This window comes from Taudactylus pleione, unplaced genomic scaffold (assembly GCF_031769625.1).
Source record: "Taudactylus pleione unplaced genomic scaffold, aTauple2 ptg000201l, whole genome shotgun sequence".
Classification (NCBI taxonomy): domain Eukaryota; kingdom Metazoa; phylum Chordata; class Amphibia; order Anura; family Myobatrachidae; genus Taudactylus; species Taudactylus pleione.
The window spans coordinates 61998039-62016875 of record NW_028284603.1 but is presented as its reverse complement, the minus strand read 5'-3'; the positions used below and the strand labels follow the sequence as shown (position 1 = coordinate 62016875).

General features: G+C 43.2%; 1 protein-coding gene across 1 annotated transcript; it reads right to left on the bottom strand.

Moving 5' to 3' along the window:
• Positions 1 to 1030: 1030 nt before the first annotated feature.
• Positions 1031 to 17355, bottom strand: LOC148518655 (protein kinase C delta type-like). Its single transcript, XM_088477459.1, has 9 exons — positions 16956 to 17355; positions 7387 to 7487; positions 6369 to 6539; positions 6084 to 6175; positions 5187 to 5249; positions 4835 to 4973; positions 2780 to 3052; positions 1208 to 1441; positions 1031 to 1096 (listed from the first exon to the last, which is right to left on the bottom strand). Exons 1-9 carry the CDS (start codon positions 17353 to 17355, stop codon positions 1031 to 1033), a joined length of 1539 nt encoding a protein of 512 aa, XP_088333585.1.
• Positions 17356 to 18837: the final 1482 nt, after the last annotated feature.

Below are 18837 nucleotides of genomic sequence, written 5' to 3'. Positions count from 1 at the left end.
TGCAGAGATTGGTAAGGAGGGGAATATTCTACATTATATTGTCATCAGAGATATGGGGCCTGATTTTGAATTACAGAGAATTAAGTATGGGGTACTCTATAATAAAATGCCAACAGAGATCTCATGAACAAGCATGGCTGTGTATGAATCTAATAATTAAGACACTTTCATAGAGGATGATAAATCAAAAATAGGGGAAAAAAAATTGGCGCTGCAAAAAGATATCAGCCTATCCACACCTAATGGTCTATCCCTCAAGACCTAAACAAACTCTATACAAACAAATAAGATGTGGATAAATGGTGCTATCTAATAGAGTGAGAGCTGTATTTGAGCATGATAAGAAGTATCCTCAGTCTAAAGATAAAGAGACCTTTATACGTTTCCACTTGCACCGTGTAGATGTAAGTCAGGTGTGTTATTCTGGAAATGGAAAGACATGTCATTCTCTTGACATCACATATTTGAGAATTGAAAGAAACCTTTACTAGCTTCAAAACGCATCACATATTTGTAAGTGAGGTGCGTTGCTTCAGGAGTAAAGTCCTGTGATATATCTTGTCTCTCTAATTGTGGATTATTGTTTGGTGATCTAACACATCTGTAATAATAAGCGACTTGAATTTGCATTCACAAATTCACTATAAACATATAGGGGAGCAGCATCTATTTTCACCTACAATAACGATTGTTTATTCAAATAATAGATCAAGGTTTGGAAATATATCTTTTGTCTTTTTGTACTTCCATTTCTTATATATATGTGTACGAACTGGGTTGGACGAATGGGAAGAGGAATTTCAAGTGACATACCAACTTAATACTATCCATGCCACCAGGAGATAAGTATTTTTCCTTGAATACCTCTCTCACTCTATTAGATAGCACCATTTATCCACATCTTATTTGTTTGTATAGACTTTCATAGAGGAGCTGACTATTAAAACTCAAGGTTCAATATTATCATCAGCATTAATCAACTGATTTGCTGAGTGACAGACATGAGCCCTTAGATGTATAAGTCACCCTCTTAGAATTTACCTTCTTCATCCAGCGAGAAGTCTAAACTATTCCTGCTGGGAGGTGGTGACATAATCTGTAGAGCACATCCTCAGAGGTGACCTCAGAAGAATAGAAAAGAAAATGTGTTAAAATTATACTCTTAACTTATATAGAGAATATACACATAAAATATAAATATGAATACGAAAACCATCAGCTTAAAACCATCTCTTCGTTCCATAACCATCTTCCAGGTGTTAGGCCATCTCGCTCCATGCAGTTGCAAGGCTGGTGTTCTGGGGAAGGTCCTCCAGTTGGAGCCCACATATGAGAACCCTCTGAACAGCTCCTGGTCCATTGAGCTCAGTGGTGTTATCTGAGCCTCTGCTGCTTCCATCTCCTCGATGTTACATCCTTGGGAGCTGTGTTCAATGGTGGGCTACAGGAAGAAGAGACAAATAAACATCCATGTACTAAAATCTGATTTCAAATTCATAAAAGCTAAAAGTGTTAGAAAAAAGTAAGATGTGACATGTATCTATGGATCCGCTGATAGCACAGACTAGTGTAGTGTGGTTCTGCTCAGCCTCTCTATAAAGGGTGCGGGGTGTGCGGTGCATATATTGTAGGCTGCAAAGTCTACTGGGGCCCAAACCATACCAGGGCCAAAACTAGGATTTTTCTCACCCACGGGAAGGCAGTAATTTGGCCCCTCCCCCCAAAGAAACAACAAAGAAGAAATTTTTTTACGTCCAATGCATGTGCACTCCTGAAAAGGGTGTGTGGTTTCATGTATTACATTACGCAACTCAGTAATGCCCACAACACATTATACCACAGTAATGTCCCTTACACATTATGCCACAGAAATGCCCCTTAAACATTAAGCCACCTTAATACCCCTTACACATTATGCCACAGTAATGCCCCTTAAACATTATGCCATAATAATGCTCTCTTACACATTATGCCACAGTAATACCCTTTACACATTAACCCACCATAATGCACCTTACACATCTATGTCCCCCTTCTTTCCCCAAAGTCTCTCACCTTGTTCCCAGGATTTGAAGCCCCTCACCCTAAAATTTGGAGCTGCACGCCGCATTGGCAAGCTTGCTTTCCAACTAAGCATGTGGGGCCACATGCCTGCATTGGCAGGCAACCGTCCGCAGCCCTTGAGAGACAAACGCCACCATCATTCTACTGTGACACCGGTCACGGGCCAATCAGAACTTGCAGACCGGCAGCCGCTGCTAATTTGCAGATGGTCCACGAGCTCTGATTGGCTCTCGATTGGCACTACATGAGAATGATTGCAGCTCTGTGTCTCTGCAGGGCAGCGGGCGGCTGCCTGCCAGTCCCGGCGTGCGGCTCCAAACAAACAGCCAGGTACCTAGACCCCCGCTCAGCAGCCTGTTCTCAGTGCCCCCAAGACCAGCGTCAAGGGCACGTGCCCCCCTAGTAGCTGCCCTGACCATACACCTGCACCCTTGTTCAATACCTAGTTCTCCGGAGGTTCATGTTGGCAGTGGCTGGACTCAATATAATAATGTACATGAAATCACTTACTACATATGGGTGCAGTGTGATTGCAGTTATTTCACTAGCTAAATAAAGCAAGTAATGCCACAGTGATCACCATGTGGATAGGCTGAGCGATGTCCTCTCATCATAAAATGATCGTTGGCCTTCATCTTTTCATTATATTTGTACATGACCCTTATTATCTTTAAATTCATTAATTGTGCAAAACTGCATTTTTTCCTATACTTACTAGGTCAGGGACATGTGGTGGTGGGAGTCTAAGGGCTTCCAGCGAGACCCAATCCATACGCTGGAACAAAGGATGCTGGCGGATGTTTCCGTTGACTCCCAAACGCCTGGATGGATTTTTACACAGGAGCTGCTTAACGATGTCTTTAGCCACAGCTCCTGCCTTGTGGAACCGTCTGGGATGGAAGCGACGGGTTCCGGTAATCATTTCATTAATGATGACACCAAATGAATACCAATCCACTCCAGCGTTGTACTCCTCTCCTGCCAGCATCTACCATAAGAGAGAGATATTATAGCACATTGTTACTCTATCATTATCTACTATATGCCATGTGTCTATGTCTCATTGGCACTAGTTCTTTGCTATTATCATCCCACCTCTTTCAGTAGGTAACACTTTGGGCAGCATTCTATTAGTTGAGTCTTTGCCGCAAATTGCTTGAAGTGGCTAAAAACGTCACAACCGTGACTAGGAATGGTCATATAGGGCTCTCTATTGATGGTCACCTTCTATGGTGCCATCGATGATAACCATCGATGGTGCAAAACAAAACATCTATGGAAAACCATTGATGGTTTGCACTACTTGATGGCCACTGCTGCCTAGTAAATAGTGGGTCGCGGGCCAATATAAAATGTTGGGTGGGACTTAGCAGGCTACCAGGGGGCGCAACTAAGCTCCTTGTCTCTCTGTAGAAGTAAAAGACATTGAGCTCCATTGGCTCTCTTCAATCGATAGCAAAACCGTTGCCCATCGGTAGTAAACCTTTAATGCCTGTTAAATATCGATGGTCGATGGCCATCCTTAGCCATGACTTCCACGGACAGAACTCACAGTGAATCTACCACTCAGTGATGTCATTAGGGAAGTGTGAGCAGTGTCATTGTGCAGGGCCCTTGGTATGGCACTGTCTCTGTCCCAGGCTCCTGTATTTGGCTTGCAGGGTGCCTGGTCACTACAAACACACACCCTGCAGCCTGTAGAGCTGCCTGGAGTGTCATAACACCATGAAGTCACATATTTAGGGGCGGGGCTGGCACAGGGTGCCACAGAGTACTTCCCCAGCACTACTGTCACACATGCTTGCTCCTGGGTAGGCAGGTCAGTGATGCTCTTATTAAGAGTACAATAAAGGTGTGATGACACAGCTATGAATAGATGGAGGCCAGAATTATTATTTGGGGTAGGTCAGGGACGTGTGCACATTCACTGATGATGATGATCACCAGCACTAGCGACCCACTTGTCAATGAATGATGGCGAATGCACCACTTATGCTGGCAGGACATATAGGGCCTGATTCTGAATTGGACGCAATGCTGATGGTCACAGAGTTGGGCAATGTTTTGCTACTGCGCTTACCCAAAAATCCCTAAAACTCCTACGGTGCATGTGTTACACAGTGTGTGCGCACAAAGACACTGATGAGCCGCACACCATCAGACATGTCTAGGAGAAGTGCTTGGCATTCCTGGGTGGTGACTGGGAGGTGGCTAAACAGATGCACATAGATGGGCTGTCTTATGGGCATGTCAGTAACGTGTTTGTGTACATGGATGCTCAATCACTCACAGCGAGGCCATACTTGTATAATCTGCACCTGCCATAGGGCTGGTATAAGTTCCTATGGTGTGACCGATGGTGGTGACTACAGATGCACCAGGCAGTATTACAGTATCTACATATGCCCATAGTGACGTCTCAGTCCCTGCACACACAGATGTACACCAGGGAAGGGCTGTGTAGTGGCATTACATAATATCACATATGGGCGATCACCAAAGACACAGTCACGTCTGCTCCCACCTCTGACTTAGGCCCATAATGTTTTATTTGTGTGTGGTGTAACCATTTTTTTCTCCAAATGGAGTTTTTTCTATGTTTTAGAAAAGATTTTTCATTTTATGCCTAAAAGTGATGTATACACTGTATTTTGCAGTCAAAACACATGGCAAAAAACATTGATTAATAATGTAATAAGTGTATGTGACATCTGCCAGGCGTAAGCCGGAGCATATGCTGCTGATAGTAATAATATATTATACCCCTCACCTCTGGTGCCATATATCCAGGGGTTCCAGCGTAGGCTGTGGCTGTCTGGTCACCAAAGATGTTATCGATTGCCAGGCCGAAATCAGCAATTTTCAGATGACCAGACTCTGCCATCAGGATGTTATCTGGCTTTAGGTCTCTAAAAAGAAAGATTTATAATAAATGAGAACTGTTTTGTCTAGTGAGAAATATATACTGTACATGAATTACCAGTAGTATTACAGGAGTCACATTTTGCAGACAGCACCACCTAGTGATTACAGTGATTTCAGTTCTTACTTTAAGCGTAATAAGAAAGTGCACATCACTGTGACCTGATTATGTATGAAATTGGAATTATTAGTATAATTACCGATGGATGACACCCTTAGAGTGCAGGTGTTGTACACCACATGTGATCTCAGCTGCGTAGAACCTTAAAGAGAGGAAATGATTGTAACTTGTTGACATTAGAAAAAGGTAGAAAACCTGATATCCCCACTTACCCCCTTATGTCATAACACTGCCCCTGTCACATGACACCCTGTTATCACTGACACATTCTCACAACTATGCCCCCACATGATCAGCACATTGACATATATGCAAGACATTCCATGATCTAATAGACCATATGTTAGCAGGGCTATCAAGACAATGGTGGGACCAGGTGATATATAGGGGGTGTGGTCAAATCCCCCTGCAAAAAATTTGTGGAAAATACTATGTGCACCTGCAAAGGGGGGTGTTTATCCCCCTCAACAGCTGGCCCAGGTACCCTGCCAAGCCCCTCAAACAAGTCCAGGCCCCGGTAATTAGTATCTGCTCCCCCTTCTCTCTGTGCCCCTGCATGTTATTCTATCCATACTCACATTCCACATAAAGACCAAATTAAGGTGATCAGACCGTACCTTAATGAAAAGATTACATTGAACATTTGCCATTCCCTGGAGAGGATGGCCCAGGTGTATGGGATGGGGGCATGTACATTAAAGTCTGCATTTTATTTAAATCTAACTCCTTTCAATGCAGATGTAATGCAGCTCAAAACTGAGTATTAGTATCTTAAACAAGCTCTATTGATAAGGACAAAGTACTCCAGTAATGTTAGCTGCTGGGCCATCTAGCATCCCAGCTTTGGGTAAAGGTGTAGGGGTAGGAAATATTAAGGGGAATTTACAAAAGGTGTACAACCCTTATACTGTCCCTATCTCTGCACACCCTGTTACAGTTCATTTCAGTACATGTCTGTTGTATTTGAGGTGCTTACGTTGCGCTGGTGATGTCCAAGCAGCCTTTCCTCTGCAGGAACTGGTATAAGTCCCCGCCACTCGCATATTCCAGACCCAGAAATAGATGGTTCTGTTTGATTGGACACACACAATAGTCATATAATACATTTTATTAGGAGAACATGGCAACAACTCCAACTGAGCGTACTGGCTCATAGTAACATTATTACACAAGAAGAGATGAAACCTGTATATGTTAGATGTGTAAATATAAATAAAGAATCCTAACTCATGATCCTTGTCTAATAAGAAATACACTGTACCATGGTCTGGAAGGCAAGGTGACCATGGATGAGGAAGGCACTACCAGACGCAACCTCTAGCACCCTGCGCTCCACAAACACCAGCTTCGGGTCCTTCAATAGCAGCTTTCTCTTCTTGATGACCTTCACTGCCAGTCGCTGACCAGTCAGAGAGTCCTCAGCCAGCAGGACCTACAGGTGATAGAGGCATACACACACAATCATAATTCTACTTACATTTTATTACCTCCACACGCATCCAGGTAGCTCCATATCTTTAGAGGTTAGCGGTATATTGTATTTCCAGAGTCATTAAAGTAAAAAAAAAAATAAATTTTTAGATATTATTTGATTCTATAACAGAGTAGACTGTGGTTGATGTTTCTGTAAATGACAATAGTAATATGCAGTCAGCCAGCACAGGAGTAAGGCCTACCCGGCTACTTTCCTGGAATGAGACTCCAGAATATTCCCAGATTAATGATGTGACTGAGGGGAATAGTGCCATTAAGTCCTGCCCCCACTGCAGGGCCGGATTGAGGGGCGGGCGACAGGGGCGGTCCTCCCTGGGCCCCACAAATGGAGGGGCCCACACACAGGATCAGTGTGACCCTGCCGAGAACAGGTGTCCAGTGACAGTGCCGCTGCATACAGCTCAGAGCGGCTCCCGAGTCTTCTTCTCACCGGCGCCACATGACACATTATGTCCGTGACACCGATTGTAGGACCAGGCAGCAGCTCTGCCGGGAGGAGGTCACGCCCACACGGCGTCACTCAGGTAAGTCAGCGGCAGAGTCTTTGGGGATGGGAGGGCAGAAGGCTTAGGGGGAAGGGGGGAAGCTCCGTGTGGCTTGAAAGGGCCCCCGCAATTTATGAGGCCCCCACAAGCCTTAATCTGGCCCTGCCCCACTGCTTTATAGTGATGCTTAATGACGTACATGGAGTGACAATGATAATATATTCATGATGCCTCCTTTACTACAATGTCTGAGTCACACAGTTGTTACCTGAGTTATGTAACCACAGTCACATGACTTACCTTCCCAAAGCTGCCCTGGCCCAGTAGATGGCAGAAGGACAGCCTCTTGATGTATGTAGAGACTGTTTCTCCAGGAGCAGCTTCCTGAACAACACTTCCTCCTTATAGGGATAAAAAAGTGAACAATGTAACATTTACTATTCAGAGTTAGGGCTCTATTTATTATCATTAGTTTTACTAAAATTAAGTGAAAAAGGGTGTTTTCACACCCTTTTCACATTATTTCAGTTTCACCTAAAGTTACTACAGGGCAATTGGAGTAGAATTCGTAAAATTCTACTCCAACCCCTACGTATCACTTATTTTTAGTAATCAGATCGCATTGTAATGGGAAATGCGATCTGTGTGCAAGTTACTAAAAATAAATTGTGAAAAATATACCTGGGGAGGCCCTGTGATAATAACGCCACCTGGAGGTGGCGTTATCCAGGGTTTCCCCTGGTTACCAGACTCCTGCTCCGCTCTAACATGCAGAGCAGAGCCCGGAGTCGGCCCCAGTGATCAGCTGTGTGGTCTAAACAGAACACACGCTGATACACTGCAAAAAAAAAAAGTTTAAAAAAAAAAGTACTTACCTGAGTCCAGGGAACAGAGTTCGGGGCTCCGGTGATGTCCTCCCTCCGGTCAGCTGGTCTCCCTTACTGCACTGCGGCCCGGTCATCAGGTGACCGGGTCCCAGTGCAGTATGGGATGTCAGCTGACCGGAGTAATATCACATTCATAATGCGGATTGTAGTAAATAGAGCTCTTAGAGGCACATGTAAAATGCATGTACATTATTGTATTGTATTACACCATTATGTAACTGTAATGCAGTCAGAATACTGTTGTGTACAGAGGGCCTGATTCAGAGCCGCTCGTAAGCGGCCGCTCGTTTGTTCCGAGCGATGTTTGCACAACTGCGCATGCGTACGGATCCATGCGCAAACCAGTCAGTGCGGCCGAAAATCGTTTGTTCGCTAAATAGCGAATGCCTGCTATTTTGAGCGACAGGAGGAGGCGTATGTGAGTGGTAAACAGGGGAAGGTGCTTGAAAATGGGGAGTGGAGATCAGAACGCAGGCATGCTTAAAGGTCAAAACGGGCATTTTATGGGTGTGCATAATGAAAACAGCAGCGTCATGACCACGTCACTGGGTTATTTTATAGTCAGAACTGCTCGCATGATTGCGGTAGGAAAAAACAACCACAAGAATAGCAAGCAGTTCATACGCTGGTCGATGTACTCGATTAATCTAATAAATAGCGGACATGACGTAGGATGCGAGCGGCCAGGGGGCGTAGTTTTCAAAAAAACGACCGCAAGTTTTGTTCGCTCGTTCAGTCCTAGAGGCATGAACAGACCGCAAAGAGCGAACGGTTCATTTGAATAGCCACCCCTTTTTTCTGAACGAGCAAGCGCAAATAGCGTCCGGCTCTGAATCAGGCCCAGAGAAAGCACATAAACTCAGCCATACAGTGGAAAGTGGGTCATCAATTGCTACTGTTGGAAAAATGGTCAGGGATGGGCTGTAGAGGGGTATTTGCACCTCAGGCTGGTGTCATATTGCATCATCTTGTGCCGGTCAGTTGCTTAATATTATTTGTATAATAGCTGGATGGGCTGGCCATCAGTGTATCTGGAATATCCTCAGTGGGCCCCATTGCTTAACCATTTAACTGGCTAATATTTTCCAAAAATGACCCCAAAATTGTTGATTTTTTTAAATGATCAAATTATGTAAATAACTATTTACACCTGATTTGGTAAAACGGAATTAATAAACATGTAGATTATTAATGACATTATATTGAATAAGGGTAATAGTTCTTATTTACATAATTTGATTATTTAATAAATCAATAATTTTTGGAACAATTTAAAAGAAGAGTTTTATACAGGTAAAAAAAACTTTATAGTGATATATAGTGTGTGTATATATATATATATATATATATACCATTTTTATAACTGTATAAAACATAATTTTACTTACACTTATCAGCCCTGCAAAAAGCCAGCAGCAGCAGTGAGTTGGCAATCCTGCGGGGCTGGCCAGGTGAGCAGTGCATGTAAATGGGGAGAGATGAGAATACACAGCATCCCTGAGCCCCTTGAGGTCAGGCTGCGGGAAGACTTTTTAAATCAGGGGACTGGGCTATTAATTTTATTATTATTATTATGTGGGTTAGTAATTTAATGTTATTGGATAGAGGACTTGGCTATTTATTAGTGTGGAGTTATTATTTAATGTAATTGGGATGTGGGCTGGGCTATTAATTTATTGGTGTGGTGGGGTAATCATTTAGCAGTGGATGGGAACTGTTCATTTAATGATGAGGGATATTAATATAATAGTGGCATCTTGGCAATGTCTATTCATTTAAGGTGGGGATGAGGGATATTTATTAAATATTGATGTTATTATGGGCTTTATAGGATGGAAGGTATATTTATTTATTGGGGATGGCTACATGGGATCAACAGTGGTTATGTTTATTATGTTGATCCCAGAATGGGAGATGTGAAATGACTGAGCAGTGAGCGCTGTATACCGTGATCACTCGCACCACCGGTATTCTGTACTGACTGCCCCAAGTCCTGACAATGCGCCTGTGCTGCTGCGCAGTGTGTAACTTCCCGTATCCCCACACAACTGCATGCCTGAAACTCTCTGTAACCCTGGTTCTCTCTAGAATATGTGTTATTTATTAATGGCAATGTGAAGGCACAATTGTCCCCTGTGGGCTATATTGCACTTTATACATTATATTGTGTAGGAATAATGTACTATAACTGTGAGGGGGGAGTGCTAGTCCCTTATTTTGCCAGGGGCCTTCACCATATAAACTGTAGGTGGTGCCTGGGTTGTAACTAGGTATTTGAAGACCCCATAGCAAAAGTTTGAGAAGACCCCTATGTAGCACCGAATGGCAGTGTAGGACTGGCCCACAGGGGTACAGGGGAAACCCCTGGTGGGCCCCACTGCCCAAGGGCCTACCTTCTTCTCTAGTGCTCAGGTTCCAGACTGTACACTTGAATTATTAATTATACATATGTTAAATTATACTGCACAGGACTATGATGTATTTTCTACAATGCATTGCTGTTATTAATCTTGTACATTATCTTGCATGCATTAGCCAGTATTTACTATATAGATTATTTAAGGGACCCAGACCATGCACTCTTAATGGTTAGCCAAGCCTCTATGGAGGCTGGCCACAACCCCAAATATGGGCCCCTATCACTGCATTCCCCCGGTGGGCCCTTCATGCTCCAGTCCGAGACTGCCCAATGGAAAAAATATAACACATAACTTTGACAAGGTAGATCAGCCTCCCTCAGCACTGGGCCCTAAAGCAGGTGTACCCCTTGCACCTATTGCAGTTAGTAGGGATTAGCACAAGATGAGAAGTCAAGGCTAAAGCAACATGCAGGGCCGGCACGAGGCATGTTCAACCATTGCAGTCAAACAGGGGCGCCATCCCATTGAGGGCGCACCCCTGCCAACCTTCCTGATTTTCAGCGGGACAGTCATGTTTTTTGGGCACTGCCCTGCTGTTCCACCCGCGGGCCGAAGTGTCTCGCTGGTGGTCGGGAGGTTGGGCACTCCCACCACTGCATCTGTGTCGGCCCCATAGAAAAGTAATGGACAATTCAGTGTAGGAAGAGGGCTGGGGGCAGCCCAGCTACTGAAGGAGTGCTGGGCTTGCCCCCAGCCTGACGTTAAATGGGAGACGTGCCATACAGTCTACGATAATTAGGCCACGCCTCCTTTTTGGGCGCTCACGACTTCACCGAGCGCAGGGTGAGGGGCATCGTATTCCCTCTCCACACAGGGCGTGACTCCTCCTCGAGCCGGCCCTGGTAACATGCAATAGTATGTGGAGTTGCAGCAACTTAAGGGGGAGCATATTACAGTAAACAGACCTAAATACATAAAAAACACTATAAAGTATTCAGTTATACCCCAAGTATTTCATTAATGTAGAGGTCAGATTGTATGCTGTGCTCCATTTTGTTGTGGCTAAAGGGTATTGACATTTAAAATACTCCCTGGAACTACAATGAAACATCTTACAATGGAATTGTTTCCTCTATGAGTAACAAGTAGACATAGCTTATTAGGAGCATCTCCACATAATTGTGGGCTATGCAGGGATTGTGCATATGTGTAAATACACCTGTATATTCAGGAGGATCTCTTGCACCAGGGAAAGGGCTGACACAAGTGAGAACTGAAAATAATGACAGCTACAGTATGAATGAAGCCAAGCGTACAGATTGTAGCAGTCCCGTCACAAGGATGCATACAACTCAGCGTGTGGGTGATATCTGTATTTAGGGCCTGGTTCGTTACAGATCGCTATTGCGATCACAGGTGTGATTATGCATGCAGTTCTGCTGCGAAATATGCTAATGTTTGCAACCACTCAGCCAGCATAGAGACGCCCACTACCGCTTTCTCACATCCGTAATACCTCTCAGTCCTGTGTATAAATCGGTAACAATGAGTAACATCGGCCCCTCTAACAGAATTACAGCAGGTCGGACCTGTCTCAGGAATTGAAACAAACAGATCACAGGTGCACAACCCCAAATTACTAATTATATAGAGGTTTTTAGCATAATCATGGCCAAGGTTATGGGCCTACCCACCATATCCAGGTAACCTCTTTAGGGTAGGTCCCTAACATACTAGGGTTCAAATCCAGAGCGCAGGACCCCCCCAAACTAGCCCAGCTAAGCCGCCCTAGGGCACCGCCATAATAGGAAAAGTGAAGTGTAAAAGAAATAGTTAAGAGCAGCCACAGCTGCATATATATATATATTCAGGGTGTGCAGTCCAGGAATCTTTCCTATATACTGAATCTTTCCTGTCTCAGGAATTGCAATTTCCGTTGCATGCAGTGAGTACTCAGGCTGCATATGTCGTCACAGTAGCTAATGTATGCACACCCATGTAATGGCGTTCAAACGGACAGGCACACCTGGGTTTCTCCTACCACTCCCTCGTCACCACCCCCAAACACTGACATCCCATCACTCACTCTGCGATGGCCTTCTATCTGCGTGTGTAAATGCAATGCTATCCTTCGCATGCGCACTGCGGTGCATACGCATGCGCAGTATGCACCATTGACCGATATGCGTATGCAGTTGCAATTGCGATCCATGCTGTTTCAGGCCCTTAGTTCCATATATGCAATGCTGGAGCTATTATGGCCAACTCGCATTGCACTCTGCATTTAAAACCAGACACATGATCATTATCCAGCTGCATGCAGTCAGCTGTTATCATGCTTGTACTTAACTAGTTTATTTAAGGTGGTAAAAGATTATGGTTTTACAGATGCAGCAAAGTTTGTTGTAGCAAACAGAATGTATTATGCTATTTATTCATATAACCCGGGTTACTGACAGCTTAACTCAGACCCTCCAACGCATACTTGTCTACTCTCCCGGGACTCTCCCAATAATCGGGTGCTGCTCTCCGCACCCCGCAAGACTAGGCAAGTCCCCCGGAATGGCCTCTGGCACCTCGCAAACACGCAAAAGTGGGTGGTCCAGGGGTGCGATGATGCTGAATCTCGTCATCGTAGCCCCGCCCCCTGCCTTATAATGGCAGTAATATTGGCATTCTAAAGCGACGGGTGGGGCCACTATGATGCGATCGTGTCGGCACGTCCCCGCTCCGCCTACCTGTACCGCCGCCACCCTCCCTGCTGGACGGACCTGGCAGCCCCCTCCCAAAGCCCCTTGCAGAAAAGTCGGTAAGTATGCTCAAACGTGACCATTCCATTAGGTATAAAATGCTCTGCTCCTGGACTTCCCTCTTAATTTATGATTGCAGACACCTGTGCTGAAACACCTTTCTCATCAATTACCTAGTTCAGCACAGGTGACTGCAATCATACATTAGGTGGGACCCCAGGAGCAGAGCATTTTGTATCTAATGGAATGGGTCATGTTAACTGTGATTCAAGATATCAGAGGTTTAGTTGTGACAAACCATTTACTGCACTAAATCCTGCCCCATATGTAAATAACTGGATAAAACCACATACTCTTCACCAGTAAACATGTACCTATTGTAGGCAGCTGTAAGGTGCCCATGCAGGAGAGCACAATCTCTTTCTCATAGTAACTATGCCTGCTGCCCCTTTAAATTAAGCATCCTATTTCCATAGCCATGTAACAGCACTGGGTGTGGTTATCATTATCTAGTCCCCTATGCCCGATATCCCCTAACAATGCATGATAAAAGGGAAATGCTGCATTTTCCATCTAGGAGTAATCACCCCCTCCCCCGGACATATAGTGATTGCATTATGGCTGGTGGGGCAATTTAAGGCTAGGTGGTGCTAAGCAGCTGCAGAGGTGAGAGGACTGCAGATGAATAACATAGGGATAAATCACATACCTACAGTATAACCTAAGGCCATCAGGCTGAGGGGAGGATATACAGATTGAGGGGACATGACAGCAGAAAAGAAGCTACAGAAGGTCACTAAGGGTATATCTTCAGTTGAGCCATGGGCAGGGCTGCCAACAGAAATCTTGGGGCCTGGTACACTGATATCTCTGGGGGCCCCCTCGACCCCCCTCGCCCACACATATCTCCCTTGCATTTGCCAAAACATGTGTTACAGCTATACATTGAACAGAGATACCCCCATATATATATTAGCTATACACTGGACAGAGATACCCCCATACATATTACAGAGACAATCAGCCTTTTCACCCCTGTATTGCTACATAATGCCAACACCACTACTGCAAGTCATATGTTGCAGAAGTAACCACATTATCATCTATAACTTGCCCATGACCCCACGATAGATAGATAGATAGATAGATAGATAGATAGATAGATAGATAGATAGATATGAGATAGAGAGATAGATATGATATAGGAGATAGATAGATATGATATAGATAGATAGATAGATAGATAGATAGATAGATAGATGTGACATAGATAGAGAGATAAATATGATATCTGAGACATAGATAAATAGATGAAACAGATGTGAGATAGATAGATCGATCGATAGATGTGACATAGATAGATAGATGCATACCTCCCAACATTCTAACTTAGCTAGGTGTCTATGGAAAATGGGAAACAGCCTCGCGACTTCCCCCGTTTTCGTCACTTTGGGGGATGTGCTTGGGGAGAGCGGTTTGTGCTCTCCCCAACTTCCCCCCCCCACCGCGGGACACTGCGGCCCGCGGGTGGGACAGCTGGACAGTCCCAGAAAAACGGGATGTCCCGCATCCAGTTGGGAGGTATGTAGATGTGATATAGATAGATAGATATGAGATAGATAGATAAATATGAGATCGATAGATCGACCGATAGATACTGTAGATAGATAAATATGAGATAGATAGATAGAGTAGATACTGTAGATAGATAGCTATGAGATAGACAGATAGATATTAGATAGATAGATAGATAGATAGATAGATAGATAGATAGATAGATATGAGATAGATAGATATGAGATAGATAGATAGATAGATAGATAGATAGATAGATAGAGTAGATACTGTAGATAGATAGATTGATAGATAGATAGATAGATAGATAGATAGATAGATATGAGATAGATAGATAGATAGATAGATAGATAGATAGATAGATATGAGATAGATAGATAGATAGATAGATAGATAGATAAATATGAGATAGATAGATAGATAGATAGATAGATATGAGACAAATAGATAAATAGATATTAGATAGATAGATAGATAGATAGATAGATAGACCATTTTAAAGCCACCCTCTGCTTATACCCATTTTTTTTATATGATATATATCTGGCAGTAGCAGCACAGCGTTTTTGTTTTAAATAATATCCCATAATATTCTATATGTAAATCCAATGCAAAACTAATTAAATTAATTGATTTTGCTTACCGCATCTCACAATTAGTGCGTGTTTCAGTCAGCTGCTGCGCTGCCATTCAGTAACTATCAGATGCTATGGACTGGTTGGGACTGCCAGCCAGGGAGGGTCAGGTGTCATAGATAAGTGTCATAGATAGGATTCTGTAGTGTGGAGGGACTGGAGTGGTGGTGCTGCAGGGCTGCATATGGACAGTGCTTATGGATTAGTTTTGCATTGGACACCATTACTACTGGGGGCACCATTACTGGGGGGGCTACTACTGGGGGCACCATTACTGGGGGGGGGCTACTACTGGGGGCACCATTACTGGGGGGGAGCCACTACTACTGGGGACACCATTACTGGGGGGGAACTACTACTACTGGGGACACCATTACTGGGGGGGAACTACTACTACTGGGGATACCATTACTGGGGGGGCTACTACTACTGGGGACACCATTACTGGGGGGGAGCTACTACTACTGGGGGCACCATTACTGGGGGGGAGCTACTACTATAAATTTATATATATAAATTTTTTACAAATCTGTGTCATTATACTGCTGGGAATGGCTAGAGGGACTGACTGTACAAGGTCCCTCTATCCTGGTTGTTTTCAGGCTGAAAGAGGGATTTTTCTTCATATGACGCTATTCTGAGATGATATTATATAAAATAAGCGTCTACACCTTTATTTAATGTTTTGATGCTTGATGAGTTGCAAAAATGTTAAGAGCTATAGGGAGCAATGGCTTCCGCTCTACAGTGTGATACTGTGCGAGCTGGTATTAATGGAGAAGATAATTGCGTTATCTTCTCTGGTAACACTTTGCTGTATATTGGGAATAGTACTGAAAAATGTGGTAACACTCATATCCGCATTGTTTAGTAGAAATGTGTTTGCTGAATAGAGCCCCAACTGTGATATTTTTTATTAAAAGCAACAGAGATCATTATCTGCGTAAAAAAAAGATTAATAACAGACAGTCCCAGGTAGTCCCTTGAACAGCAAAGTACATTTTTTGTATTTATTAATGCATATGTTTATCCATATAAATTAAGGTTGTTTATTGATTAATGCACATTTCATCACTGTAGTTCGTTTTCATAGAATATATGAAACTCTTTTTCTTTATATACTACACTTTAGCATTAAGCAAGTTCTCGTTGGAATTACCACAACCCCACTAATGGCAGTATATCACCTCACTAGTGGTTGGCCTTAAACCTAAGTGGGACCCATGATTACATTCCCTTTAGGGGCAGTAGATGTAGTCTTGGACCATGCTAACTTGAGCAAACAGTTAGAGACCCAAGAGATGGAAAATAACAGATAAAGAAGACTTATAGCCAAATTAAACACATATTTCTAATTATATTCATAATTTCAGCTGCAAATCCTGATATTGTTATACTGCATGTGATGGCCATAAATGATTACCTCAGATAATATTGAATAATTACTTCATAAAGGTTATCATATTTACCATCAGTTCCACTATTTATAAGGCAAAAGGTACATCATTTGTCGGATGTGTGATTCTCATAGGAAATGGGTGTGGTAATTGTGGATAATGGGAGTCGTCTAAACTGTCCAGATTGTTTTTGTTGTTTTCTTGTAAGGTTTGTATTATTCCAAGTCTACTGGTTGTCATGTCTTATATATTGATATGGCCATACCTGCTCGTTCCTGTCTCCTTCTAGAGTCACCAAAGTGAATGACCTCCCTAGATGTTTTCCTTCTCTTCCTGTCTGCAATCATTCCACTGTCTATGCCAATTTCTTCTATCTGATCCTCTCTCTTCCTCCTCTTATCACTCTTTTGGTTGGTATAACTATAATCCATAGAAAAAAATTCCTGGCTCCCATCATCAGAGCTGTTTTCCACATGCAGGCACTTCTTCCTTCCTTTCTTGCGAGACTCGGTGGATATCCTCTTTCTGGCCTTCTTGATTGCCCAAGACTCCTCCAAACTGTCAGATATCTTTCTTTTCTTCAAAGCCATCATCTTTTTTCTTCTCTTGTAAAAAGAAAACTCCTCATCCTCTGAGCTCCTGGCTTCCTCCAGATGTGACGCCATCCTGCCGACAGTCCAACTGTCTCTGACTCCCAACTGCCACTCAGAGTTTTAAAAGTAAACAGCAGCAGGTGATCATGTGACAGCAGCATGGCAGCTGATGATGGCACAAGCTATGCTTTACCAGACAGCCCACCACCATAGATGATGCCCATCTCATGTAGCTACCTTGTAGCTGATACTGTTACTTACATCCTATTACAATCAATTGATGTTGACAAATGCTTGAAGTTACAAATCAGGGTAATTAAAAAAAAAATCTTAATTCATATACATTTTTGAGCTTTGAAGAGGGCCTCTGTGGCATCACTGACAAATCTCCTTGCTGGACTGACGCAGATGCTGTTTCATGCTGATTAACTGTAGAAGGCTAGCTTGTATAGTAAAGAATTTAACCTTTCAGATCTAGAAATTTAATAAATTATAGAGGCTTAAGTAGAAGTACGTATCAGCAACAGCATGACGCACAGTCACAGTGTCCTCTTTAGGGCCATATTCAATTTGAAGAGAAAAGTCTGAGGTCGGACTTTTCACCATCATCGCCGTTTTTTGCAGGGATAAAGTATTGGGCGTGTGCCCGCTTATCCCCATATTCAATTTGGATCCGGCGAAAACTGGACCCGGCGGAAAGGTAAGTATCGAAAAGTGCTGTTTGGGGAAATCATGCTGTCACCCCCCAAAAGATGTTCTGACATGGGGGATCACTTTGGGTACCCCCGATTTGGCCTGCTGAAGATAGTTGGGGTTTTTACATAGCCGCGGCAGATGCATAAACGCGCCTGTGAAGAACTAGTGAAGAATAGCACTTAGCTTTTTTTGGGGAGTAAAAATACAATGCCTGTCAAATTTGGGGCACATGAAAATGGGTACAAGCATATTTTTAAGTCCCTAAAGTTATTTTTTAAACTTCTTCAAAAATGGACCTGCCGCTCCCAGCCGCATATATGTGAAATCCCCCTGAATCATTTTCGGTAGTTTAAAACTTTTTCCCCAAAATTTTTTTTTTCGCCCCCAAAATGAAAGTTAATTTTTTGGGGTGTCCTGAGGATTTTTTAAAAATGTTTTTTGACACAGATTACTTTTAGGGGACATTAAAAAGGCTGCAGGCTATTTTCTTTTATTCTGCACCCCAAAACCCCAATTCTGCACTTTTTTTCAGCATGTATTACATGGAGAAAACTTATACCCATTTTTTTTACTAAGACTTTTCGCACCGGCGAAAAGTCTTTGAAATTGAATATTGGGATAATTGAAACAGGCGAAAATGACGTCATCAGCGATAAATTATCGCCAATGACAGACTTTTCGCCCCATATTGAATATGGCCCATAGTTGTTGTTGGTGGTGGAGTCTTACAACTATTCTCTTGGCTGCACCTGAAAAACTCTTGAACACAAAGGGTTACCCGGCAGTCATTTCTCATCCCAAGGGTCTTTTTCCTCTAATATCGATGACAACAGTTTATTTTGTAAATAGCCTATACAG

What these genes read in the sequence shown, in the direction of transcription:
- LOC148518655 (XM_088477459.1), bottom strand. Translation starts at nt 17,355, where the DNA reads ATGGCGTCACATCTGGAGGAAGCCAGGAGCTCAGAGGATGAGGAGTTT. An exon ending in CTGGATATATGGCACCAGAG is followed by an intron (nt 3,053 to 4,834) that starts GTGAGGGGTATA and finishes CTCTTATGGTAG; the next exon opens with ATGCTGGCAGGAGAGGAGTA. An exon ending in CACCACATGTCCCTGACCTA is followed by an intron (nt 1,442 to 2,779) that starts GTAAGTATAGGA and finishes TTCTTCCTGTAG; the next exon opens with CCCACCATTGAACACAGCTC.